Source organism: Myotis davidii, unplaced genomic scaffold (assembly GCF_000327345.1).
Source record: "Myotis davidii unplaced genomic scaffold, ASM32734v1 scaffold9, whole genome shotgun sequence".
NCBI lineage: Eukaryota > Metazoa > Chordata > Mammalia > Chiroptera > Vespertilionidae > Myotis > Myotis davidii.
Window position 1 is genome coordinate 113,620 of NW_006299435.1, and position 26,124 is coordinate 139,743.

At 48.0% G+C, this 26,124-nt stretch overlaps 1 protein-coding gene across 1 annotated transcript in view; it reads left to right on the forward strand.

Annotated features, from left to right (window-relative positions):
* Nucleotides 1-26,124, forward strand: part of LOC102754027 (kalirin-like) — a 131,497-nt gene that overhangs the window by 92,567 nt on the left and 12,806 nt on the right. The window contains exons 18-23 of the mRNA XM_006775021.2: nt 168-260; nt 5,025-5,136; nt 6,957-7,147; nt 7,567-7,668; nt 9,188-9,330; nt 13,055-13,157. Coding sequence (XP_006775084.1) covers nt 168-260; nt 5,025-5,136; nt 6,957-7,147; nt 7,567-7,668; nt 9,188-9,330; nt 13,055-13,157 — 744 coding nt within the window. The remainder of the gene's footprint in view (nt 1-167; nt 261-5,024; nt 5,137-6,956; nt 7,148-7,566; nt 7,669-9,187; nt 9,331-13,054; nt 13,158-26,124) is intronic.

Below are 26,124 nucleotides of genomic sequence, written 5' to 3' on the forward strand. Positions count from 1 at the left end.
TATTTCTACATGCACCTTAGTCTCTCATTCCCTTTCCCCATCAAAGAGGTTTCTCATAATTGCCTACCTTTTCTCCTTTCGCCTCTGTTATTACCCCACCTGCCTCCTGCCAGAACACACATGCACATGCCCCTCCGTGTCTGATGGTGCTCGTTTCCATCCTGTAGGAGATACAGCAGCGGCACGGTCTGGCCAACTCCATCTCTTCCTACCTGATCAAGCCAGTCCAGAGGATCACCAAGTACCAACTGCTCCTGAAGGTATCTCCCCTGCCCTCGGTGTCTCCGCCTACCCCCTGCCGGGCCCAGGGGGTCCTGCTTTGTCAAGGATGGGAGAGCTTCCACCTGAAGGCCTTTCCTCTGCCCAGACCAGAACTTGAGTGATGAGCCCATGCTTGCATCGCTGGCTCCAGTCTGCATGTCCCTTCCCTTCAAATTCCAGATGCTCATTCACTGGGGGAAAGAGGGAACTGGGAGCAGGAACAGAGGTGACTGTTTTCCCACCTACCCACCACTGCATCACTTTGAGTGATTGCCACCCCAGCCACTGGCTGGTAGGTAAAGCCTCCCCTGTCCCTGCCTCCTAGGGCAGATTCCCCCTCATGGCCCCTGCTTCTGACAGGATCAGGGGCCAAGGTCTTAGGGGCAGTGCCAGTCTGCGTGGGCATGGAGACCCAGGGCAGTACTTGCCATTGCCATAATCCCTGGTTTGTCAGACAAAAGGTTTTTGAGGGAAAGTAGTTGATCAAAGAATGCCTATTCAAACCACTCGGTGTCTGTAGGATCCCATATATTAGAAGTTCTCCTGGAGCCAACCAAGAGATTAGGGTTTCCTCCAAAATCTTTTCTTTAAAAGTCAAATAAAATGATGTAAACTACTAAGTAGTTTGGGCTGCTGCTACTCAGAGAAGGATGTGTTGACAATCTGAAAATATGACATTTCCCCACAAGAAAGCCCGGGAAATTGATATCATAGGCAGTTATATAACGACTGTCTATCCGAATTCTTAAGATGTGTAAGTGCAGTTTTCCCTAAGTTTGAATATTTTGCCAGTTGTTCCTCAAATGCAAAGGATAGTGAGAGGGCATGTTATAAGTGGTATAGTTCCAGAGAAAATGTAATGAAAATCAGCTCATGTTTAGAAATTCAACTCCTGCTTGCAGAATCTCACATATTCTGGCTGCACTAGCCCTGAAAACCAGCCTAGTTTCTAATCTGGGTTTCTACTCATGTTAGAGAGTGTGCCCACCAGTCAGGTCCGTGGTCTCCCGGGCTCAGCACATGTGGTTCCAGGATGAGCAGAGTGGGGGCAGCAGTGGGCCTGGGCCTTGGACCTCTCTTCCCTTTAGGGGCCAGGGCAGGGCCATGCACCATCCTTCCCCTGCAGCCACCTCCTTCGAATCTCCTTCCTGTCTCCAAGAAGAGACTATGGGCTGCTGCTCCCAGGCGCCCCAGTTATCGGACTCTGCAGAGATGACTTAGAGAATTACACTCGGCAACTTGTCCATGGCCTTTGCCGAGGGCTAGTGTCAGAAATGGCAATGGGCAGGACATCTCGGCTGTTTGGGCAGAACTGCTGTTTGAAGCTGTCCTCCTCTTTATGTTTTGGAGTTTCTAATATGAAGACCCAGAATTTCTCCTAAGATCTCAGGGTGGGGCTCGCAGGGGGTGGGGCAGTTCTCTCCTGAAAGACTGGAGTGCTTTCTACCTTTAGATCCTCTGGTCCTCTGACTGCCAGAGAGTTAGCGTTGAGTTCTGCGGTTACTCACGGTAGTTTCTCCTTAGCCCAGATTTCTGTGTGTAATTCTCCTCCCTTTTTCCTCTCCCACAGAATGGTTTTCCTTATGCCAAAAGGTTTTTTAAATTTATTTTTGTGTTGTTGTTGTTTTAAATTTAAGTCTCCCCAAGCCTTTTCAGGAATTGGGGGTGGGGTGATTAACTCCCCCATCGACACGGACAGTGTCTTAAATCAGTTAAGATGCAATTCTAAGAGAAAGACAGCTTTTCACCTCTCCCTTTTAAACCCATAAGGCTGAGGTTCCGGGCATTAATTCTGTGACAGGGAGGAAGTGGGGAGTGGATGGCTGTCCTGTGTCTCGCTTTAGGCAGATGGAGGGTGGGCTCTGGGTTTTCATTCTGTCTTGAATGTTTTAGGAAGACATGACTGTGTACGTAACTGAGATGGGAAAAAATAAAGTCATGGGAATTTGGTTGTGGAGAAGTGGTAGAGTTATTGGAAAAAACATTTAAGATAATTTCGGCCTCTTTTAAATGTGCTGGTAGCATAATGCCTGCCAAGTAAAAGAAAAATAGTTTGCTGAGCTTTTCCTATAAATAAATAACATGGGATTTATTTTCTCATTAAAGTCAGTTTTATTCCAAATAAATTGATATTTAATTATCAGTATCCTCTGGGGTTCCTCACTTTAGGTGTTACATGAAAGTAAAAACTATATATCAGTTTAAATGTTCAATATTCTCTGTGCAAATCTGCTGCAACTGTCCTTTGGGGTATAAATGAAATGTGAAGCCTTCTCCTTATCATAAACTATCGCCAGGATCTGAGTAGAACTTATTGGCTCTCCTGGGTGATTAGTAGGTTTGCCAAATTGCTTTGGGAGTTAAACTAATTGGTGTTTTCTGTTGTGAACTGAAGTCTATTTCTTATTTCTCTCTTATGTTTCTGCCTAGAAGTTCCTTTTGATGATGTGTGAAAACAAGGGTGGGTGGGTTAGAATAAGGAAAGTGGTGGGGAGAGTCAGAGAAGTTCAGGTTGGGGGAAGAAAACCAGCTTTGTGAACAATGATGCCATTACACTGAGTGGTACCAAGGACAGAGCTGAGAAGTGGTCCCTTCTACCTTCCAAACATGTGCTCTGGGCAGTTCACCTCTTCTGTGGGCACTCAAAGCTCCCTTCTTCATGTGGAATGTGTCCAAGATAACACAAAGGATTGGATTTTCATACCAGATGCTCACTAATTGGATATCTTACCAAGTGCACTTTGACCAGCAGTAGATGGCATATATGACAGTGGTCCCATGAGATTATAATGGAGCTGAAAAAAATTCCCAACACCTAGCAATGTCATAGCCATCATAGTGTGGTAGCACAATGCATTGTGCATGTGCTGTGGTGATGCTGGTATGAACAAGACTACTGCACTGCCAGTCATATATAAGTATAGCACATACAGTTATGTACAGTACATAACATCTGGTAATAATAATAAATGACTCTTACTGGTTCATGCATTTACTATTCTTTTATTATTTTAGAGTGTACTCTTTCTACTTCTAAAAAATAGTTTCCTACAAAACAGTATCTGTGTTATCCTGGCATCAGGTTCATATACATCATGTTTGCCTCTTCTCTTGATTGCAGCATTTTCTCTTGTGCTTGGTTTAATCTCATATCGTTTTATATAGTGACATGCTTCACAGGCTTGTAGCCTAGGAGTAATAGGCTAGCCCATCCAGGTTTCTGATAATGCACTCTATGATATTCACACAATGACAAAATCCCCTAATCACACATTTCTCTGAACGTATCCCCATAGTTAAGTGGTGCATGGTTGTAGTTCCAAGGATACAAATAATCTTAGGGCAGAAGTAAAAGAGAGAGAAGTCTGCCAGCAGTTCTAAGTTCCTTCTGGCAACGTCAGGATGTGCTGGGGCCTGGATCAACATACAAGGTTTCCAAATGATGTATTATATCACCTACCCTGAAGAGAGCCATTTTGGTCATGAAGTGTACCTACCTTTTACTTAAATAGTTGTATAGCTTACATGATACTTTCCAGGGAGCTATGCCCATAGAGCCCCAGATTCCAGGTATATTTCCCATAAGGTGTCCTGAATCAATAGGCCACATCTATTCTACTAAAGGCATTCCAGAGCAAGTGTCATTCATTTATTTGCTAGAAATTCTGTAGTTTACATGTTTACAAGGCTTGATCTGCTCAACTTCTTTCTTTCCTGAAAGTGCATCCCCACCCATCCACCCATCCCCTGCCTCCCCCCACCCTCAACTCCCCAAGGAGACAGTATGGAATGCAGATCTGTTGCTTAACTGTTTCCTTCCCAGGGTCAAAGTGAGCAAGATACAATAAGCCTGATAAGAAAAATCAAAGCCAGCATTTTTCTGATTTGGCCAAAATCATTTCAAATGGTCTTTATGATTCCTAGGATAGTTGGAAATTTGCTTTTCTCCATCAACCAAATACTCTATATCTTTTATAGAGATGGTAATGACCTAGTTTCCAGTGAGGAGGTAAAAGAGAGGGCCTGCTCCAGGAAGTCTCAGTGTGGTGGAGGACTTGGAGGAGCCAGGGTTGGCATGGTGGATGCACCACTGGACTTGGATTTAAGAAACCTGCATTCAATCCCCTGCATTACTTTACCTCCAAAGAATTCTGTAACCTGGGGAGAATCTCTATTCCCCTTAATCAGTTTCCTCATCTGACAATGAAAGGACTAGTACAGAATCCCATCTGTTGGCCCCAGGTTAGGAACTCCTGAGCCGTAGGATCTAAAAATCTTTTATAACTCTGAAATGCCATAAACCTATGATGTCTGTAGCCCCAGATTGCTCCCAGCACGATGGGAGTCAGCATTCAGGCAGTAGAGGTGTGTACACACAAGTGCAGGTGACAAATGAAAGCTGAGCATTCTTTGTATACCCTTGTCTTCTCTTCATGATTCTACAGGACTGTGCCTCTGTTCCTGTGCTTTGCAAGGGGCATTTTCTTCTCCAGGAGGGCAGTCAAGTGTCAGAGTACACCCTGCCATTTGGGTTGAATTGAGTTAGTTTGGATGAGATTGAGCTGAGGGAGCTCTGTTGGGGGAAAAAACTGTGGTTGAATTCTTTGGAGCTAATCCCATCCCACCTCACCGCACTTCCCTTATAGCTAGAGGGAGCCATTGTAGAGACTGACTCTGTGTGTAATTGCCTGAATGGGTTTGGTGCTGAGAGGGTGGGGAAGCTGGGGGAGATGGTTCTAATTGCGTTTGGACTTTTCCCCCAGGAACTTTTAACTTGCTGTGAAGAAGGGAAGGGGGAGCTCAAGGATGGCCTGGAGGTGATGCTCAGTGTCCCGAAGAAAGCCAATGACGCCATGCATGTCAGCATGCTGGAAGGTAGCTGTCCTCTCGGCCTCCCGGGGGAGCCCCTCCTTTCTTAAGACAAAAGAGCTTGTATCATGGGAGGGAAGAGGCATGAAGTCAGGCCAGGGGCAAGGCTGGAAGAGAGGAGGAATGGCAAGTTGTTGCCTAGGTCCTCAGGCGGTGTGCAAGGAGCTCCACGGGGTCCAGCTCAGCTAACACCTGCCTTCAGGTAGGACCAGCCTGAGCCATTTCAGGCATATAGACAGCTTGCTGCCTGTTAGATAGTCTAGGACAGGCCATCACCTTTACTGCAGGCAGGCTACAGCCCTGACCCACAGCAGTCCTGTTCATCTATGTTCCCCTCAAGCACAGTTTCCTCATCTGACAATCCCGTCTGCTGGCCCCGGGTTGCATTGCATTTGTCAGAAGAATAACTAGAAATCCTGCAGGCATGGACACACATGCACACACGCACACACGCACACACACACTCACACTGTCTTCAGCCCAATGCCCTTCTTTATTTTTTTTTTGTAGTAAAAGATACATAACCTAAGGTTTACCATTATAACCAATTTTAAGTGTACAGTTCAGTGACATTGAGTACATTCACATTGGTGTGCAGCTACATTTACGCCATTCCTAGCTGGTGGAAAAAGTTCAGCCAGGTAAACCTGGTAGGACTTCACCAACATACATTCAGTCCCCTGGAACCATGTCTTGTCTTGGGATCCAGAAACCTGGCAGAGTGAGGCTCCAATAAAGTGCTCTTAACACCACAAAACAGATGGACAGAGCCGCCAGATTGGGGTGGAAGTTCTTAGATGAGTCGACTCATCCCAGTCAGGGCTGGCAACAGGTGTGGAGGGAGAAAGCATACTTTGTTGTGTATACATAAACCTGTGGGCTCCTTCTCCCCCATCAACCGCCCACCCCCCACCATCTAAAATACTTGGTCTGGTCTCAATACTTCTAGGTCACCTTTAGCAAGGAAGCCCCATTTCTACATGCAAAGGAGCCCTGGTTACCTTCTCCAGACTAAGCACTAACCATCTGAATATATTCCTATTGTCACAGTTTCTCCACCCCTTTCTTTGTGTTTGCACCTCCCCCCATCCTGGGGTGTCCCCTTCTCTTCTAGCCTTTCCCTGACCTATACTCTGGACCTAGCTACTCCAAGTATGGTCTGTGGACCAGCACCCGCAGCACCTGTGAGCTTATCCGAAGTGCAAATTCATGAGCTCCATCCCCCACCTACTGAATCCCACCCTCTTGGGGGGTGAGCGGTGAGCAGCAATCTGTGTTCTCACGAGCTGTCTGGGTGATCTGTATACACAGTAAAGTTTCAAAACCTCTGTTAAAGATTTAAAGTGGTATAAATACAAATTTCTGAAGGATTATGCACCACCCTGTATAAGAGCAGTCAAAGGAATAGTCCTAGGAATGGACTATGAGAATTAGAGCCACACCAAGTCAAGTGGAGCCAAGGGCACCCGATTGGGCAGTGCGTGTGCTCAGCCCCACTCTGAGCTCGAGGCGGGGCAGTGGGAGCTGTGGGTTCGCCCTTGCAAGAGGTCCCGGGTGACAGCGGAGCTGTGGGAGGTTGCACAGGAGCTTTGCAGGAGATTCCCTGAGTCCTGGTTACGTGTGGGAGAGCTGGTGCAGAGGGGAGTCTGATTACGGTTCTGAAGAGCTGTCTACTCACGTGCTCAGGTGTCTCGGAACCAGCGAGAGAGAAAGCGCAGTGGAGCTGAGGGCTCACAGCCAGGGAAGCCTTTCTCCCTGAGGGTGGAGCATGGCACCCTGAACGTGGCGCTAGAGAAACTCTGCAGGGTGAAATGGGTGTTTTTCAGGGTTCGACGAGAACCTGGACGTGCAGGGGGAGCTGATCCTCCAGGACGCCTTCCAAGTGTGGGACCCCAAGTCTCTGATCCGGAAGGGGCGGGAGCGGCACTTGTTCCTCTTTGAGATCTCCTTGGTTTTTAGCAAGGAGATCAAAGACTCTTCAGGACACACGAAATATGTTTACAAGAACAAGCTACTGGTAGGTGGGGAACGACAAGGCTCCCTGTTGTCATAGAGCCCTGGGGCAGGAAGGGATCTCGAACCCTTGCTCATCTCTTCCCTGGTGCCACACCAGAGTCATCCTGGACAAATGAAAGTGCCTCCTATTTGCAAAGCTCTCCCTCTGACTCCCTCCTCTGCATTTTACAGTCCACGGTTCTACTTCCTGTTGCTTTCATCGCCTCCCTCTTCACCTTCCCTCTCCGCTACCTGCTAATCAGGCACAAGCCTGTAGGTCCTTTCTTTCCAGGTAGATGAACAAAACGCCCAGTCTATTTGAGTTTGATTGACAGAAGCCCCTTCCTCAGCCCTCTCCTCTTTGTTGCCTTTCCCACCCCAGCCCTGAGTTTCCCCACTGCCCTCCCCTCCCTGCCTCTCATAGGCATTTCCTGTCTACAGACCTCAGAGCTGGGTGTGACGGAGCACGTAGAGGGGGACCCCTGCAAATTCGCCTTGTGGTCTGGACGCACCCCGTCCTCTGACAATAAAACTGTGCTGAAAGTGAGTACCACCCTCTGCTGGGCTCAAGACCAGGGTTGGGATGGGAGGAATGTGGGCCTCTTAAACCTACAGTGAGGCCAGCTGACCACAGGTCTGCCTGGAGAAGGGCAGCATCACATGGGGGTTGAGAAGCAAATTCTGTCCTGAAAGTAGGTTCAACACCTCAAAGACAAGCGGTCTCCTAGTCCATGCACCCATAGGAGCATAAAGTGAAGAAGGCAGGGCGTGGCATCCTAGGCTTCCTCAACAGGCCCACTAAGGATGTTCTGCCCTTCAAGTGTCCAGGGCAACAGGTGACCCTTTGACAAAAGTCACCTTGATTTGCTCCACATTCATTTAACATTTTTTCCTGAGAACCTTGTCCATGTAAGACAGCGGTTCTCAACCTGTGGGTCGCGACCCATTTGGCGGTCGAACGACCCTTTCACAGGGGTCGCCTAAGACCATCCTGCATATCAGATATTTACATTACGATTCATAACAGTAGCAACATTACAGTTATGAAGTAGCAACGAAAATAATTTTATGGTTGGGTCACAACATGAGGAACTGTATTTAAAGGGTCAGAAGGTTGAGAACCACTGATGTAAGGTATTCTGCTCAGTGCTGTGCATGGCGGTATGTGTAAGGCATAGGCCCTTCCTGGGAACATGCACTGTAGAAGCTCTAGTGAGTTGTAGAGCATGGGAACAATGCTGATCGAGAGGAATGATAAGAAAGGGCCATCCCCCCAGACGATGGCTGTGAGTCATGTCAGCCCGGCAAGGCATGCACACAGGTCACTGAGTCAGGGCTCGTGGAAATGTTGGTCTCACTGGCAAGAGGTGCTGCCCGTGGGCCCCCACCAGCCATGTGCTCACCTGGCAGTGCCCGTCGCTGAATTGCCAGCACAGCTGCTACCTGTCATGAGACAGAATGACCTGAACAAGTTCCACAGAGGACAAGTGGGATTTGTGGGAGGGGCCGACGCCTCCAGTGAGCAGGTTTCCAGGCTAAGAACCCAGGACCGACTTGCAGCCCCACAGCCCACGTGGCCATCCTGGGAGCTGAACGTTCTGAGCATTATCTATTCCTGTTGGTTGTTAACTACTGCCTTCTGGTGCCCGCTTGCTGCCTCTCCCAGTGCTCCCAGACCTCCCAAGTTACTGAAGTGTTCATCCTTGGTCCAGGGGACCTCCAGGTACTGCCCCAGCCCCAGGGCAGATAGCAGTATTGGTCAACACCTTGCAGGTCATAAATACTTAGAAATCACCCTGTACCCGTCTCCATTGCATCTTGAGGTCATAGCCCTGCTCTAGTTGGAGCAGCCCTGCTCTCGTTGGAGCAGCATGGCCCTGGGACTGAAGAGTCCTGAGAATAAAAGGAGATGTAAGCCCCTCAAACATTCGGTGTCAAACATAATGGATGTGGCCTGCAAGAGGAGGGCCTGCAGGAGGAGGGCTGCAAGAGGCGGGCTGAGCACTGCTTGGGCAGGATGGAGGGAGATGGGTGCTGACTCTCTCTCCCTGTGGCACTCCAGGCCTCCAACATAGAAACCAAGCAGGAGTGGATCAAGAACATACGGGAGGTGATTCAAGAAAGGATCATTCACCTGAAAGGAGCTTTAAAGGAGCCCATCCAGCTCCCCAAAACACCAGCCAAACTGAGGAACAATAGTAAGAGGTAACCAGCGTCTTCCCGCCTCCTAGTGCTCCCAGTCCTGCTTCTGGGGTGGGGGAGGGGTAGAGCTTTGCCTCCACAGGGGATGTGCTCTGGAGGGGGCTTCCTGCATGAACCCTAGGAGTTCTCCCTGAGATGAGTTAGCTCTCCTAAGCATCTTGCCAGCGACTGGCAGTTCCCTTCAGCAGGCTGCGGTGAGCAATCTCATTTGGCAGATACTCTGCAAGGTGCTACAGGAAAATAAAAGCAAGTGTGAGAAGAGCCATTCTATCCAGAACCATCTAACAGGCACGTCTCACTCATGACAGAGAGACAAAGGAACTGTGGGAAGTGGGGACGGTACCTGAGCACTGCAGTGGGGTGTTGGGAAGGCTTTGGGTGGGAGGTGGAGCTGGGCCATGAGTGGGGAACTCTGGGCTTGTTAGACAGTAAAAGGGCTTTGTGTGATGTAATACAGGGGGTGGTATGATGGGGTTATCATTGCAGCTCTTACTGCCACATCCCCGGAGTCCTCACCTCTATTCATCTGAGAAGAGCAATGTGTTCGGGCAGAAGATGACAGATGTTTTTGTACCTTCGTCTGTCTGAATCCCAGTTTCCCTTAGCCAGGGCGGGGAGCCTTTTTTTCTGCCAAAACCCATTTGGATATTTTAACATCATTCACAGGCCATACAAAATCATCAACTTAAAAATTAGCCTGCTATTTTTGGTCAAACATTTAATTAACTTACCCCTAATACCTTGGCAAGGCCAGACCAAATGATTACGGGAGCCTTATATGGCCCGCAGGCCAGACGTTCCTCATCCTCCTGCCTTAAACCAATGGGCAACTTCTTAAGTATTTCTTTCTCAAGTCCCCATGTGACATCACCTACAAGGACTCTTTTGGAGGGTGCTTCAAAAGAAAGTATACAAAAGCAGCAGCCCTGTAGGTTACTTGGTGTAAAAGAAAGACAAAAAATTTTTTATAATTGAAAATTCTCTAAGTGTGGCCTGGAAGTTACTCTGGAAGAAAATAAAGAGAGGTTTCCTTCAAGCATCTGAGGGACTATAATTAAAAATCAATATATTAGGCCTAATATAGAAAGGTAAATAATTTGTGTTTTTGCCTCTCTGTATATGGCTAGTATAAAGTTACTCAAAGACTAATAGCAGAAATTTAATTAGTGTCATTTACTGTCCATAACCTAAGTAAAGTTAAAAAATAATAATGAAAATAAGCTTTATTTCAGAGTAATTTAAAATGGGCTAATTGAAAGAAGTGAATATTCAAGAACTTAATTGTACCGGGCAGGAAACTGTTCCTAAAACATTAATTCATTTTTTATTGATAGTTCAACTCATAGTAAAATTGCTTAACGTGCAATGAAATCCAATACAGTCATATTTCTGAACAGAAAAATTAAAGTTATCAAGACTGCATTGTAAAAATTTCCAAAAGCCTCCAAATATTTAAATAAATAAATAAAAAAGTATACACGAACATCATGGGGGTGGGAGAGACAAAACAAAAGCCAGAGATCTGGTGGTGAGGGTCACTGGCTCTCCTCTCCTCCCCTATTCATGAATGGAATAAATCCCAAAGATTTATTTGATGCTTTGGCACCAACCAGGACACCCAGGCTGGAGCGCTCCTGTCGGGCCTAGGGAATAGCAGCGTTCATCCGGAAGGAGGTGGTAGCTGGAAGGAGGGTGTGACGAAGCTGGAGAGAGATACCTCCATGTAAAGCCCCTAGACCTGCCTGGCCAGGACACGGCCACCTCGCTGTGTGTGTGGGGGGGGGGGGGGGAGGGTTATTTTGATTTCAGTTACCTTTGTCCAGAGTCCAGGTGAGGGATAGACTTATACACTAGAGATAGACCCTGCTGTAGGAAAGCCCTACTTTTAATAAGAAGAGAGAATGGAAATGGCCATAAAGAGCTGAATGTCCAGGACCATGGTGGGCAGGGCCATTCAGGGGGACTCCGTGAGAGAACCCCTCTTTCCTGCAGTAGGAGAGTGGGCATCTCTGGAACATGGGGTGGCATATCCTGGAAATGCCATCCCCTGTTCCCTGTCTGTGTTCTGTGATAAGACCGGGAGAAACCTCAGCACACCCTGCAGAGAAGAGCCAGGCAATCTGTGATTTCATCAGCTTGTTTTCTGAGTGTGGGGACAGAGTTGATGGAGGAGCAGGTTGGCCTGGGAAATACTACCCACACTCCTGGATGGGTTCCCTCCCTCCCCCAGAGCTGGCTTGTCTGGAGGGGCCAGCAGGCCTGCGATGGGCCGGAAAGTGGGAAGCAGAAAGCACAGCCAGCTCTTAACTCTCCACAAGTGGTGGGCGCAGTGGCCGAAAATCTACAACAGATGATCTGAAGCTCCTTTATTTTCTGTTTTGAAATGCATCCCATCATTTTTTTTTACAGCAGATTTTCCTTCCTATAAATGTGTGGCTGGCTTATGTTATTAAAAATAAGTTGGCATTTTCCAAGTCCACAAGGAGTGGTAAAAGAGCAGTCAACTGAGAAATAACTTTTTATGACTAACGGACGCCATGTATATATATACCTGTACATCACATGTATGCCCACATGGACACACATGTCCACATAGACTCACCATTGTCGTGTTGAGGCAGCTTCAGTATATGGGGGTTTTGCCCACATGGTACCTTTCTCAGGCAGCGAGTTCCCCTTGTCCCTAATGCCATAACTTCTCCGTAAGCAGCAGTGGGGCTGTGACATTCCTAAAAACCTCCATGGGAAGAGCTGTCATTGCCTGTGCTAACCTAGCCAACCCCTGACCCACATCTTCTCCAGTTTTTTTTCTGACACAAACCATTTAGCCTTCACCAGTTCCCAAGCATCTAATTCCCTTGGCCTGGCTCTAGGTTCAGTGCAGAATTGGGTCACAGTTCTGAAGCTGGAGAGTGGAGGGAGCATGCGGGATCGTGGTATGGTCCAGGGGACAGGAAGGGGTCTGGGTGCCAGGAGTACACTTGGGAGCCTGTCTTATCTGACGCTAAGGAGCACAGCTGTCTCAAAAGCTGCTGTGGAATCTGTGGCTATGCTCCTATCTCTGAGAAGATGCCTTGGCCTCCTGTGTTTATAAGAAGTCGTCATAAATAAGCAGGAGACCCACCAAAATGAAGGCAATAAACTCCTCCATTCCCAGGAGTTGAGGGTCCAACATCAGGAACTTCCCAAAGATCATCCCCGTGGAGAAAATATCCCACTGCAGTTTCTGGAGCAGACGAAACACAAGTCAAAACAGTATCTTATCGGTTCTGTTTTCTCTGTAGGCCAGCTAGAAACCATCCCCAGCCATTACAGGATGCAGAAAAGCCATGTGAATACCCTGAGTTCTGGGATTGTGGGTGATGGCCCAGTCATCTGGATAGAAGCCTTGGTCCTAAGTAGGATGTGCCTCTTCCAGTGCCTACTACAGATCCCTTCCCACTAGAAGCGAATAAACAGTTGCTCCCTCTGCATCATGGCCCAGAGGAGTTTTGGAGAAGGAGTCATGTTCAGTTATCAACAGAGCGATTATGTGTTTACTAAGTACAAGCGGTTACATCACTGGAAATCCCACAGGGCTGCTCCCTGCAGGGGGATAACTGTAGACAAATCCCTGCCAGAAAGTGCCTGGGCCCTGTTCTGCCAGCCCAGCTGGAAATCCTGTGGCTCTACACCCACAGCGGTTCCCCCCACCCCCACCCCTGTTTTTTTTCTCTTCTTCCTGCAGGGATGGCGTGGAGGATGGTGACAGCCAGGGGGATGGGAGCAGCCAGCCAGATACCATCTCCATTGCCTCCAGGACCTCTCAGAACACAGTGGACAGTGACAAGGTAGGACAGCACCCTCACCTTCCTCCCCCTAAGACTTCTCGTTGGCTGAGTCACCCTGGAGAGTTACCCCCAAAGGAACTTCTCCCCCTGAGGAGCCTGACCTCATGAGCTGGTGGTCTCTTGGTAGGGCTGCAGGAGGTGTGTCACGTGGAGATCTTGTCTGAGGGGACAGAGATCGGGTGGTCAGCCAGGCCTCTCGTGTTGCGAGAGTGCAGCAGAGGTGGCGAGGTTGAGGAGTGAGGGTCTCTGCATCTCTCTCCTGTGAGGTGCCCCCTGGCTGCTGGGGCTGCTCGGCCTCCTGGGAAGCTGGGCTCAGGGAGCTGAGGCTGGCACAGTTTCCAGAGACCTTAGAGGCTGTGACTGGCTCATATTGACAATGATTTGAATGGGCTCGCCTCAGAGTTAGACCAAGACCAGTGATTTGGGAAATGGCCACCGAGATGCTGGTTGGTGGGAGCCTCCTGTCTGACAGGGCTCCCCCCGGGGGAATGATGCCTTCCTCTGCCCAGATTCTGGGGCTCAGTTCCCGAGAGGCAGAGGGCCAGGAAGTGGGTGTGAATCAGCATGCAGGGACGTGGTAGTCTTGTGGGAAAGCCTGGTCCCTTGCTCTCTTACATTTGGGAGCAAATAAACAAAAGTTAGGAGCTCTCACGGAGAGCGGAAGGAAGGAGACTGTAGCCAAGACTCAGTGCATTTGCTCAGCTGGGGAAGAAGAAGTCAACGGGCTGAGTTTGCAGCAGGGACACGGCGAGGTTTCCTCTGACCCTACTCTCACTGGCTTACCTCGGGGTCAGGAGCATGTGAGATGACCTTGTGTTGCACGTTAGTGATTTTGTTAGCAAGGCATGGATCTGCAAGACCCTTCGGCCCTAGTTTATCTAGACCTAGTATTTTGGCGTAGTCGGTCCAGCTCAGGCAACAGGCTGTGTCCCTGCTTCATTTTAGTTTTCCAAGTTATGGGTATATTTTTTTAAAGATGATCTGTATTCATTTTTCCTATTTTTTTTCCCTACTGGGGGAAAAGGACTTTGCCCCCAAACCTCCTAAGATCACAGTGCTAAATCACACTCTAGACTAGCGTTCAAGGACCTTCAAGGTGATTCTGACTGGCATTCTGCCTTCAAGTTACTAGGCCATTTTGACTATCAGAGTGAATGGAAAGTTCTTTTTTTCCACTTTGTAAAAACTTACAAAGAAAACTATTTCTGTACTTTCCTTTTTCCTCTGATCTGTTGTTTAGAAATATAACCTAGAATATCCTATGAAGGTACATGTTGCTGTTTAAGCAGTCAGTGGGTGGTGTGTGCAGCGCAGTTTCCCATGTTCAGACGTAGCCTGTTAGTTTCCCGGTGCAGGGAATTCATCCCTTCCTGCCGCTGCTGCTGCCGTTCCCCAACCCTGACCCACACAGACCCTTCCACAGAGCGGTGAGCCCTAGGAAGAGTGGGCTCAGCCATCCTTGTTTCCGGTGAGGTAGGTGAGGTTGAAGGAGAACACCTCTGACAGCAGGCATTTCGTTATTCACGAGGAATCCTGGTGCCCTCAACGTATTCTATACGTCAGGAAACTGAGGCCTAGAAAGACTAAGTGCCTTGCTCAGGAAAATTCTAGTAGTTAGTGGAAAAGCAGAAACTAGAACCCAGATCTTCCCGATTCACCCACATCTCCCCCTCCCTCTACAAGTCCAAGGATGGAACCCCACGCTGCGATTAACCCGGCTGGTGGGTCTTCCTGCACATTCCGCCACACCCCTGGTCACGTGTCAGGAAGAAGCACTCGCCCTGTGCTGAGCTCTGTGCTGGATGCTGTAGAGACGTGGACTGTTTGTTGAGTGTATAATTTTATGTGTCCTGTCTGTGCCCGGCTGTGAAGCCCTGGCGAGGGCATCGGTTACGTCTGTCTGCTTCACTGCTGTACCCCTGGCACACAGCACACCCAGGTAACCAGGGAACACCGAGCGAGTTCACAGAGGGGGCAGTCCCTGATCCCAGGGAGCTCCAGCATTAAGAGGCAGCTTACACCCTGGCTGGTTTGGCTCAGTGGATAGAGCATCAGCCCGCGAATTGTAGGGTCCCGGGCTTGAGTCCGGACCAGGGCACATACCTCAATTGTAGGCTCGATGGGGCGTGTGCAGGAGGCAACCAATCGATGTGTCTCTCTCACATCAATGTTTCTCTCTGTGTGTGTCTCTCCCTCAGCCTTCTACTCTCTCTAAAAATCAGTGGGAAAATATTCTTGGGTAACGATTAACAACAACAACAACAAAAGGCAGCTTAAACAGGTGGTCTGAAAGCAGCCAAACATGTAAACATTGTGTTTTTAAATATAAAAGAAGCCTGGATGCTTCCTTATCTATAAGCAGAAAGCTTTAGTCGGCTGGAGAACCTGGCCTGTAAAGAACATTAACCCCAGAGCTACCTCTTCAAGCCTTGAGAAACGTGGGCAGCAGGTCAGATGATGAGAGCCTGTGTTTCATACAAAACCTGGAAAACCACTTAGAAAGTCACCACTTCAGAATAAAATAGAGGGCCTGTCTTCACCAGGCACTGTCACTCAGAATGTTCTTACCCTTCTAACACAGAAGAGTGATAACCGGACAGCATGTGCCCCTGACCTGCACCCCACTTCATCAGAGAAACCACTAGTGGTTTCTTTCCATTTCCCCCGATCTGTATTACCAGAAGCCCAGGAAACTGGTCTCCATTGGTTTCCCAGTGGTCAGGTAAACAGACCCTGAAGCAGAGAAAGAGAACAGAGTGGGTTGATTCAGGCGAAGTGAGCCATATTCGACAAGGGCAAAGAGCACAGCTGTGGGGAGGGGTGGGACCGCCCCTCGCAGGGGTCAGCTCATTTTAGCACTGGGTTTCCAGGAAAGGCCTCGTTTTCCTCTTCCAATCCAGAGGAATTAGGGTCGGAGCACTACTGGGCTGGGCAGATGAGGAAAGCTGACCATTAAAGGGCCCGGGACCTAGCTGAGTGGCGCCTTTCTAATCACCCTGCGTGTGCTATGGGAAGGAAGGAGTTTGGACACACCTGGTTCAGCTCCCAGCTCTGGCCCTTAATGCTGCGTGAGTTACTGCGCCTTATTTCCTGACCTGTACAACAGATGCCCGTCTCAGGGAGGCACTGGGGAGATTAAGGAAAATACATTTGCTTGGCATCGATTAAACATTCAGTGAAGGTTAATTTCCCACCCTTATGGCAGGGGGAACAGAAGTCTAGATGCTCTCAATAAGAGTGCCCTATTAGCAGACTGTGAGGGTCTTTGGAAGTTCTAGAGTCCTGCCCTCTGGGTTCCTCCTCAATTAACCCATTGTCAACAGGTTCTTTCCATGTTAGACCTAAAGAGCTGTAGCCTCAGTTTCCCTGTCTATGCCCAGAATAGCCTTTCTTTGCTCGCCCTTAGAATCTAAGGCTTAGACATCTGTGCTTAGCATCAGCTCATGGGTTATTTTATTAGTTAATGGCTTATCACCCATTGCTGTCAGGTATTCATTTTAACCCTCAAAGTGCACCGCCTTTGGCCAATAAGGCTCTCTATATGTGAAGACAGTTGCCTCTTCATCGTCTGTTTGGGTTGGAGGTTCACAGTTTCTCCAGCGGCTCCTTGTATTAACGTTCTTTCAGACCCTTCCATAGCCCCGTTGCCTTCCTCTGACTCCAGTATGGAATGAGCTGTATGAAATGGGGCATCTGGAATGGTCTGGGAAACTGCGGATGTGATCGACTAATGAGAACTCAGCTCCTCAGTCCAGGGCTACTCTGCCTGCACTCCCCGAGGGGGTGCACTGAGTCTAGGAAGGGTGTGTGCTGCTGCTCCTAACATCTCCACACCTGTGTTCGTGGACTGCCTTGGTTGGACAGGTGACTTAGGAATCTGAGTGTCAGACTACTATATGTCTATTGGGTTTCTCTTATTTGATTACCTCCCAGTATTCCAGCATATTTTGAATAGAAATTATTTGTCCAGCATACCAGCTACCTCTCCCAGCATTATTTGATACATATACCGTCTGTGGCTTTATCCTAATTCTTGCTCAAAAGATGAGGTTGAAGACCAAAGACCAATCCCCAGGCCCTCCTCATTTCTCATCCAGGTTTCTGCACTGGGGACCCACTTTGTCTGACTCCTCCTTCTGGGAAAGGAAACGCCCCACGTTTCTCCGTAGCAGGAGAGCTGGAGTTGCTTCCTTAACTTATAAGTCCTCCCTCCTTGATGAGGAATCAGGCTAATATTCTTAATTTTGCATGAAACGCTGACAAAGCCAATATGGATGCCTCAGTAATACTATTGCTAACTTCCCCCAAAGTTGTTTTTATTTGGTCCTCACATGGGCCTGTGTAACCGTGTTCTGCCTGACGCCGGTCCTACGCAAAAGCGTCATTTCCCTGAAGGCACCCAGTGTGCTTATGTTGTTCCACAGCGTCTGAGCCCCTTCCTGTTCTGCCCAGGAACATGAGCATGCTACTCTGGACATTTCACTGCAAACAGTCTTCTGCCTATAGGTGTATTATTAAGTGGTGGGGCTTTGCAACCACGTGTCAAGGAAGTACAGAATTCTAGAATTCTAGGCAAGCAAAGCTGAGTAATGAGGTGGTAATGAAGAAGTATCGCGTTGTTTAACGTGCTGGATGTCTGCCGAATGATCTCCCGCTGATGGTGCTGAAGCAGTTGTCTGCACCGTGATGGTCCCCAATAAATGCTTATGGAATTACGCGATACAAACACATCCTAGTAAGGACACTCTCTATCCAAAAATCACTATGAATTTCTAAATGTGTCCAGGCTGGCTGAAGGCCGGGAAATGGGTGCAATTCTCTGCAGGATTTGTGAGAGAAAGAGCACTGCTAGGACAGGATTCTGATGTGAATGAGGAGTTTCAACCACAGGCTAATGTGATCTGAGATGCAGGATGGGCTGATAATGGCAGTGAGCTGAGGCGGGTGGGAGTGCCTGGAGAACCTGGAGATTTCAAGATCTAACTCAGTGATCTTTTTAAAACTCTGGACTGTCAAATTAATGCTGTGGGTCATGACCAAAATTTTGTTTTACTGATCAGGAGGGAAAGCTCTGTGTAGAGATGGTGAAGGTTCAACTGAGGGGAAAGTCAGTGATGTCTACAGTGTTACTCACCGCAGGCACATGATGCGTTTAACTAGGGACGAGGCAGCCTGGCTGCTGGGCCTCCTGGGCGTGGACTTCCGTAGAGCCTCACCTGGTTCCCCACCTGCACCCTGGGAGCACACAACATGTGCAGGGCCGTCGTCAGGCAGGGTCTAGCCCCTGCACTGGCACTTTGCTGAGGGCCCTGCCCTGCGCTGGCCTGTTCCAGCTCTTTATTCATGTGTTGAGGTCCTGCTTGTTCCATAGCAGGTGCAGCTCTCAATGCTGGGAGGACAGCAATGAACAAAACAAGACCAAGCCACCCTCTAGGTTCCTTTCATGTCGGGAGGGAAGGTAAACTACCAGGAAAGGAAAGGATGGCAGCCCTGGTCTTCCACGAATAGCATCAGAGATAAAAGGATACTCCATCTTCCTTCTAAGAAAAAGTGGGTTGATGCTGCAATCAGAAGAACTTGAGTTTGATGTAAGAAATTATTTTACCTTTAGGAATTAGTGCTGAAAGGAGAACAGATGGCTCGGGGAGAAATGCATCTCTTTATTTAAATGGGCTTATAAATTGAGGGATGTGGGGAACGACCTCTGAGGATAGGGCTGGGGATAGGATAGGGGCACTCGGTGCTTGGGAGAGTGTAGGAGGGGAGGAAGGAGAGCATCCTGGGTCCGACTGCTTAGAAGCAGAGTCTGAGACCCAGATTCCTGTGGATGTAATTTAAGGGGGGAGGTGCTCTCAGGCCAAGGAGCAGGGGAACGGGGTCCAGTGGGGGAGGGAAGGCAAACGCGCACATGGTTTCAGTAGGAGTCTGGCTCAGGCTGACCCCTCCCGGCACTCTGGCATGATTGCACCCACAGTTTGCTCCACCCTGAGGCAGGGTGGGGCAGACTTTGTGTCAGCTTGAGCTGTGCGTAGCCACCATGCACCAGAGCTGGGGCCTGGGTGCCCTGTGGGGAAGGGTATCTAGGTGGGATGCAAGGCGTCCGCTATAGGAAGGAAAGGAAAACGTAGTAGGAAGGGGATGGGTTTTGAGGTCAGGCCTGGATTCAGTCCCTGATTGTTTACCGTGAGTGGGTCATGTCATCACTGGTGCCTTGGCCTCCTCACTGTACTGTGAGGGCAGTGACTCCCACTTCCCAGGATCTGAAGGAGTAGCCAGGATCCCCTGTGAGCAAGGGTCAGAAGCAGAGGAGACCTGAGGCAGGTCACTGTCCCGGTGACTGAAGGGCCTTCCCATGCAAGAAAACAGACTGTGTGCTCACTGTAGTTTTCAGGGCCCACAGATCACTGGACTTGGCCACTGACGAGAAAACCACACATCTTTTATTAGCTCAGCAGTGTCAGGGCTAATAAAAATCCTCTCAGGTCACGCTATGGAATTTTCACCCGACAAATGCTTACCACCCATCAAGATGGGCCACTGTTGCTGTGACATTGTGTTACATTTAGCTGGAGTAACCCACCCACTGGCGATCCAGCCCAGTCAATGCACTGTATTGAGAACTGAAGGAGGTATGAGAGTCTGTCAGAGGCACTCAGCTCTTTGTCTCAGTGGGCGATACACCCTCTATAGGGAGACATATATGCTGCCTCCCATCTTGTAACAAAACACTTTCTAACTCTCAAATAAATACCTGAAAAAAGCATATAATTATACTTCCCATTACCCGGGCTTGGACTTTATAAGCTCGTGTAACCTTGAGTCTCAGTTGCACCGGGTGTGCGTGTGTGGTGGGCCGGAATTCTGTATGAATCTTGGATGGAGGCATTCTGATTTTTCTCGCTGATTTCTGATTCCAGTAGTCACTCCAAAGTAAGGGGGAAATGCCATCTTCACTCTAAAGTTTTAAGTCCAAATTGTGATTCTTTTTTTTTTCTTCAGTTTTCTAAACAATCCAAGGTCAGGACCAGGTTTGCAAATAGCTTTTTGTTCCTAGTGTGGTTCCTTTGATCCTTTGATCTGTGGTGGCAGTGGCTGGAGGAGGGGAGATGGCGGCTGTGGGCAAGAGAAAACATGGGAGGCCTGGCTGTTGGGACTCCAGAGGCTCCCTCCCTGCGGCTGCTCCATCACCTCCCAGAAGCACAGCCTCCTTCTCTCCCAGCGACACAGCACAGTAAAATGTCTGGCTTTCCAGAACAAAATGACAAAGTGCGAGGAGTTGAGGTGACAGGTTTTCCTGTCAATGAAAGTTTGCCCACATGACTGGCTTCTAAAAGCTGCACACCACCAAAGGGTGTGAAAGACAGGGCACACTCTCCCAGGACCGCATTCCTCTACTTCATATTTTGATTTATACTGGAGACTTGAATCCCTCCCTTAAGCGACCCACCTTTAAAGTTGCCAGTCATCTGTAAAAGCAATTACGCTTCATAAAATAAAGTAGCCAGCGAGCAGTTCGCTGCACAGGCAGAGGGAGGACACCTCGGCGAGCTCCCGGGATGCTCAGAGCTCTGTGTGCGTTCGCGCAGAATCCCAGTTCCTGGTGCAGCTTTGCACCAGCGTCTGTGACAGGAACAGGGAAACCACAGAATGTGATTCCCAGTAGCGAGATCCCTGTGTGAGAGCTGCCGGTGGCCAGAGGCCCGAGTCCGCTCGCGCGAGTTTGTGACGTGGAAACATAGAAGCTTTGGGGAGGAAAGGGCCTGAAAGATAGATCATCCAACCCTCTGCCTTCGTCCTGCTTAAAGGAAACCAAGGGCCTGGCTCAGAGTCGCAAAGCCAGTTTATGGGTCTAAGACGCACACAGCGTCCTGCCTGTTAATTGGATTAAAAACAGTACTTTTGAGGTGACCCTGAAGGCTCAGCTTGAAAGTTAGACCCTTGTAGCAAAAAGCGAACATTGTTTGACCCCTATTCCAACTGCCTCCGCACCTCCCTGTCCGGGCCCGGCGAATCACAGCAACCCAACGTCAATGACAAAGTGGCTGTAGAGCCCAGTGCAGTGTCTCCAGGTGGCAAAGGTGAAAGATCATTTCTCAAGTACGAGTGCCTGTCACAGACTCTTTCATACCAAGTCCTGTGAGTCATGCAGTGGCCTTGGTGGGGGTGTGATTCTGCCCCAGACAGTCTTCAAGGCAAACTCCCGGTTGGGCTCAGAGCACTTGGCAGGGAGCAGGGGCGCGTGGCAGGGCTGCTCCTGGCTCTGAGCTGCCTGGAGTCCCAGCACCCGCTCAGCCCTGCCACCGCCCAGCGCAGATTCTCATTCCGTTTTTTAAAATCTTGGTGGAAGGAGAAAACCAATCTCAGGGAGAACCAAGATGTCAAAGTGGATTAGCCGGCGACAGCCCAAGACAAACAAGGCCCAAGTGAGTAGGACAGGTTGGTCCAGATGCGTTGAGCTGGGAGAAAGGGCTTGAGAAGGGGAGGCGGCAGGGACGGAGCAGGGAGGGCAGAGCAAGGCTTTGAGGCCGCAGCAGAGAAGCAGCAGCTCCCAGGGCAAGGGTTTGCTGGAGGGTTCTGCACAGACCTCTTGGCACATTACTTACCCGTTTCTCCTTCAGTGTCCATTAAAGAGAAGCAGCTCTTTCAGTGCAGGGCAGATGCCTGAATCCTCTATTAGCGCCGATGGGGCGGGGAACGGGCTGTGGGAGATCGTGTGCTTAAACGGCCGTGCTCCCTAATGACTACAAGTGATACCAGGATGGTAAACATGAGTGGGTTTGGAAATGAACTCTTAGAAACTTCTAAGAGTTGCTAGACATGAATGTCTGGAACCAATGCAGTGAGACTAGAAGTGGGGGAGGGGAAGGTGACCTTGAGGTGCTGGTTCTGCTTTAGTCGGAACCGCCTTTATACCGTCTGTGCCGTGCAGTCACCATAGCATGTGTTGTCTGTGGCCGCCACGTGGGATTCTTGGGGGAAGCCTGTTGGATAGACAAGTGTGTAATGTTGCCCTGCTCCTCGACCTTGAGCTTGGATTGAAAAGGCTTGCCCGGCTTTCACCTGCCTGGCAGCTTGGTGTCACCTAATAACTGCTGATGCCACTGCCCACTGCCGGCCGAGACCAGGAGCGCAGGAGACGGATGGCGGGGATGGATGGATCTATGAGTTTCTGTCGTCAGGGTGAGACGATGGGACCCTAGTGCCGGAAAGCAGGTGCCCGTCAAGAGAAGCAAGTGGGACGTCCTCTGTGGTGGCTTTCCATTGGGAGCGACACTGAGGACATGACTTTGGTGCAGGGCCTCTCCCGGAGCCACTGAATAGCAATGCCCTCAAGGGTGCCCTGCTAGCTCTTCCTGTGGTGAGAGCACTGACAGAAGGTGAAGACAGTGCAGGCCAGGCCCACTGCAGGTGCCTGCTGCCTCGTTCAGCCACGGCCAGCCCTGAGCAGCCGCCGCACCCTTCACCAGGTTCCCATGGTCGGCCTGGTTGTTCAGAGCAGTCACCTCCTTATATCCAAGCTGCAGTAAGTTTTCACCTCCTCGTCTGTTAGGGTTTAAAGTTAACTCTTCCGAGTTCAGGATGTGCATGTACTATCACTTTTTAATGCTCTAGTTCAGCGGTTCTCAACCTTTGGGTCGCGACCCCTTTGGCGGTCAAATGACCCTTTCACAGGGGTCGCCTAAGACCATCCTGCATATCAGATATTTACATTACAATTCATAACAGTAGCAATATTACAGTTATGAAGTAGCAACGAAAATAATTTTATGGTTGGGTCACAACATGAGGAACTGTATTTAAAGGGCCAGAAGGTTGAGAACCACTGCTCTAGTTGATTCTGTTGGAAATTGCTAATTGCTGAGAGATAGGACGTTGACTAGAAGTTCAGGAGTGCTCTTCCTCTCATGTGTGGCCCTGATGCTGGTGCTGGAATGCTTGGTGAAGGCTCCTGCATGCATTGCTCTCTCCCCTGCACCAGCTGCAAGGGCTGATGCTCCTCTCTGCACTTCATGGTGTACTAAAGAGAAAAAGAACAGGCTCTGTGATTTGCTGTGTCTGTTTGGTATCCTTTCAGCTGCAGAGTGAGGTTGAAAATGTTTTACTTATGCCCAGCCAGTATGGCTCAGTGGTTGAGCATCAACCCATGAACCAGATCACGGTTAGATTCCCGGTCAGGGCACAACACATGCCTGGGGTTGTGGGCTCGATCCCCAGTAGGGGGCATGCAGGAGGCAGCCAATCAGTGATTCTCTCTCATCATTGATGTTCCTGTCTCTCTCTCCCTCTCCCTTCCTCTCTCTGAGATCAGTTTTTTTAAAGTTTGACTTCCTGTTTGCTGTTTCTCACTGATACATGGACAACAGATGACTTAGTGAGCACTAGAGGGTATTAAAATTTTATTTTATTTTATTTTCCTTGGGGTCTTGATGTGTGCTTTTTATCTCGTTAATTCATCAACCATTTATTGAGTTCCTACCATATGACATGCACTGTTCTAGACACAGAGGAGATGGCAGTGAACACAGCAGACAAAGTAACTCAGTGGCCTGCTGAGACCTTTCTCTATTGTGCTGATGTCAACCCACACATGCTCAGTTTTAACGCATTTGAAATGCAATATAACTTGCTTCACTTTATTTTCACCTTTAGCTCCTCACATGTGTCTGTGATGGACACCAATGCAGCTTTTATTTAAGAAGAACTCAGCAGTTCTTTTTAAAAGATCATTTGGGAGCTCTCAAAGGTAGCCCCATATTCTTAATTCCCTGACTCAGAACCATTTCAAACCAGGATGCTAGATTCCACCCCTGTCTTCGCTTTGCTGTAGTTCCAGTTAGCAGATTCCTGATTCAGGAAGGTGACTTTCATGCGAGGTAGACAAAGGAAAAGACCAGGAAGGAATCACATAATGCCCAAATGTTATTAAATTTCTTCTCCCTCATAAGACAGGAATGTCAGAACAATTCAAAAGTTGTCCTTAAAAAAAAGGGAAATTGTTCTAATTTTTTTAAAAGGATGTGAGAGGCGAGGAGTGGGGAATAGTTTGGCTAAAGGAAGGTGCTTCAAATTGTGGAATCTGAAATCTGTAATGCAGACTCTATCTTACCTCCCCAACCCACATCATCTTAAAACCTCCCAAAACAAGAATGGTCACAGTTTTTATGCCTTTATACACATGGCTATTGAGAATCTTTATTACATTCATGAAAAATTTCTCAAAAAATCCCAAAAGAAAAAGATGTTTAGGGTATGTTCTCTAACATTTAAACTTAAGGTTGTATTTCTCACAGGGCATACATATAAAGTCCAAACCACTAAGTTGGTTGTGTTATCCAGAGGGCAAACAAGTAGGTACTACCATTAACACATGACCAAGCAGAAAATCTGTTCATGGAGAAGAATAAAATTAGTCAGAGGCAGAATAGAAAATTATTTCAAATATATCGGTACACTGAGTTCATTCTGTTATCCAACAGAATTTTACTGAGTGTCCACTGATGACCAGGTGCCATGGAGATTCAGGACATATAAGAACAATCTCTGTCCTCATGCCATAGTCCTCCGACTTGTTACCCAAAGTGTCTCATATGTGGTACCAAGTAGAGTGATTACCTGCACGTTGTAGGTGTTTGTGAAAGAGACAGTTATACTCAGTACTGCCTTTATGCCAGTGGCTGTGCTGGGCATTCAAGAAATTACAAAGATGAATGTGTCAGATGAGATACATGCTTACCACACAAACGGATGTATACCCACATGGACCACAAAGTTAGCCTGGGCACCAGCGAAGACTATTACACCAGAGTGAAATTTGAACTTGGTCTTAAAGTTCATCTTCCTTTCTATTTCTCGTCCTTTGTATCAGTTTTGATCCCAAAATAAGTGTTATAATCACAGACAGTATGTAAAAGACCAGTACTGCTGACACATCTGTATCAAAAGCAGTATTTCATTTTGATGTAGAATTAGACTTTTCCTTAGCTCTGATGGGAACTATTCCAGAATTCCCTTAGAATTTTTACCAAAATCTTCTTTTACTTCCTCCTCATCATCTAATATTTAAACAAGTAGTAGCATACAATAAGTACTGTTTTACACTTTTCCCATGTAACAAATCTGGGAAATTTCATAATGGGATATGTAGAGCTTCTCTCTCTCTCTCTTTCTCTCTCTCTCTCTCTCTCTCTCTCTCTCTCTCTCTCTCTCCCCTTCATTCTTTTTGATGGCTACATAATATTCCATTACTTATGGTACCATAATTTATTTTACTAGTCCTCTATTGATATGTGTATGGGATGATTGCAGTCTTCTACCATTACAAACAAGGCTATAATCCTTGTATAGGTATAGTGTCTCACACTTGCAAATTGTGAGTATATATTTTTTTAAATATATTTTATTGATTTTTTACAGAGAGGAAAGGAGAGAGATAGAGATAGAGAGTTAGAAACATCGATGAGAGAGAAACATCAATCAGCTGCCTCCTGCACATCCCCCACTGGGGAAGTGCGCGCAACCCAGGTACATGCCCTTGACCGGAATCGAACCTGGGACCTTTCAGTCCGCAGGCCGACGCTCTATCCACTGAGCCAAACCGGTTTCGGCAAATTGTGAGTATATTAATAGGATAACTTCCTAGAAGTAGAATTAGGGCATCAAGGGAATATGCATGTTAAATTTTAATAGACATTGTCAAATCACCCTCTACATGTTGGAGCAATTTATACTCCTTCCAGCTGTATGAGTGCCTGTGTCCTACAGTCTTGCAATCTAGTGTATCATTAACATTTTTTATCTTTGCCAATCTGATATCAGATTCTTTAAAAATAATCTTTATTTGTTATTGCTCTTCTGTGTTTTGTTTAACTGGTAATATATTATTTTTATTGAAATGTACAGTATTTAATCTATACTATTACCTACTGAGAGTTATGGGCTCATCTGGTTAACTAACTGTAATTTATAC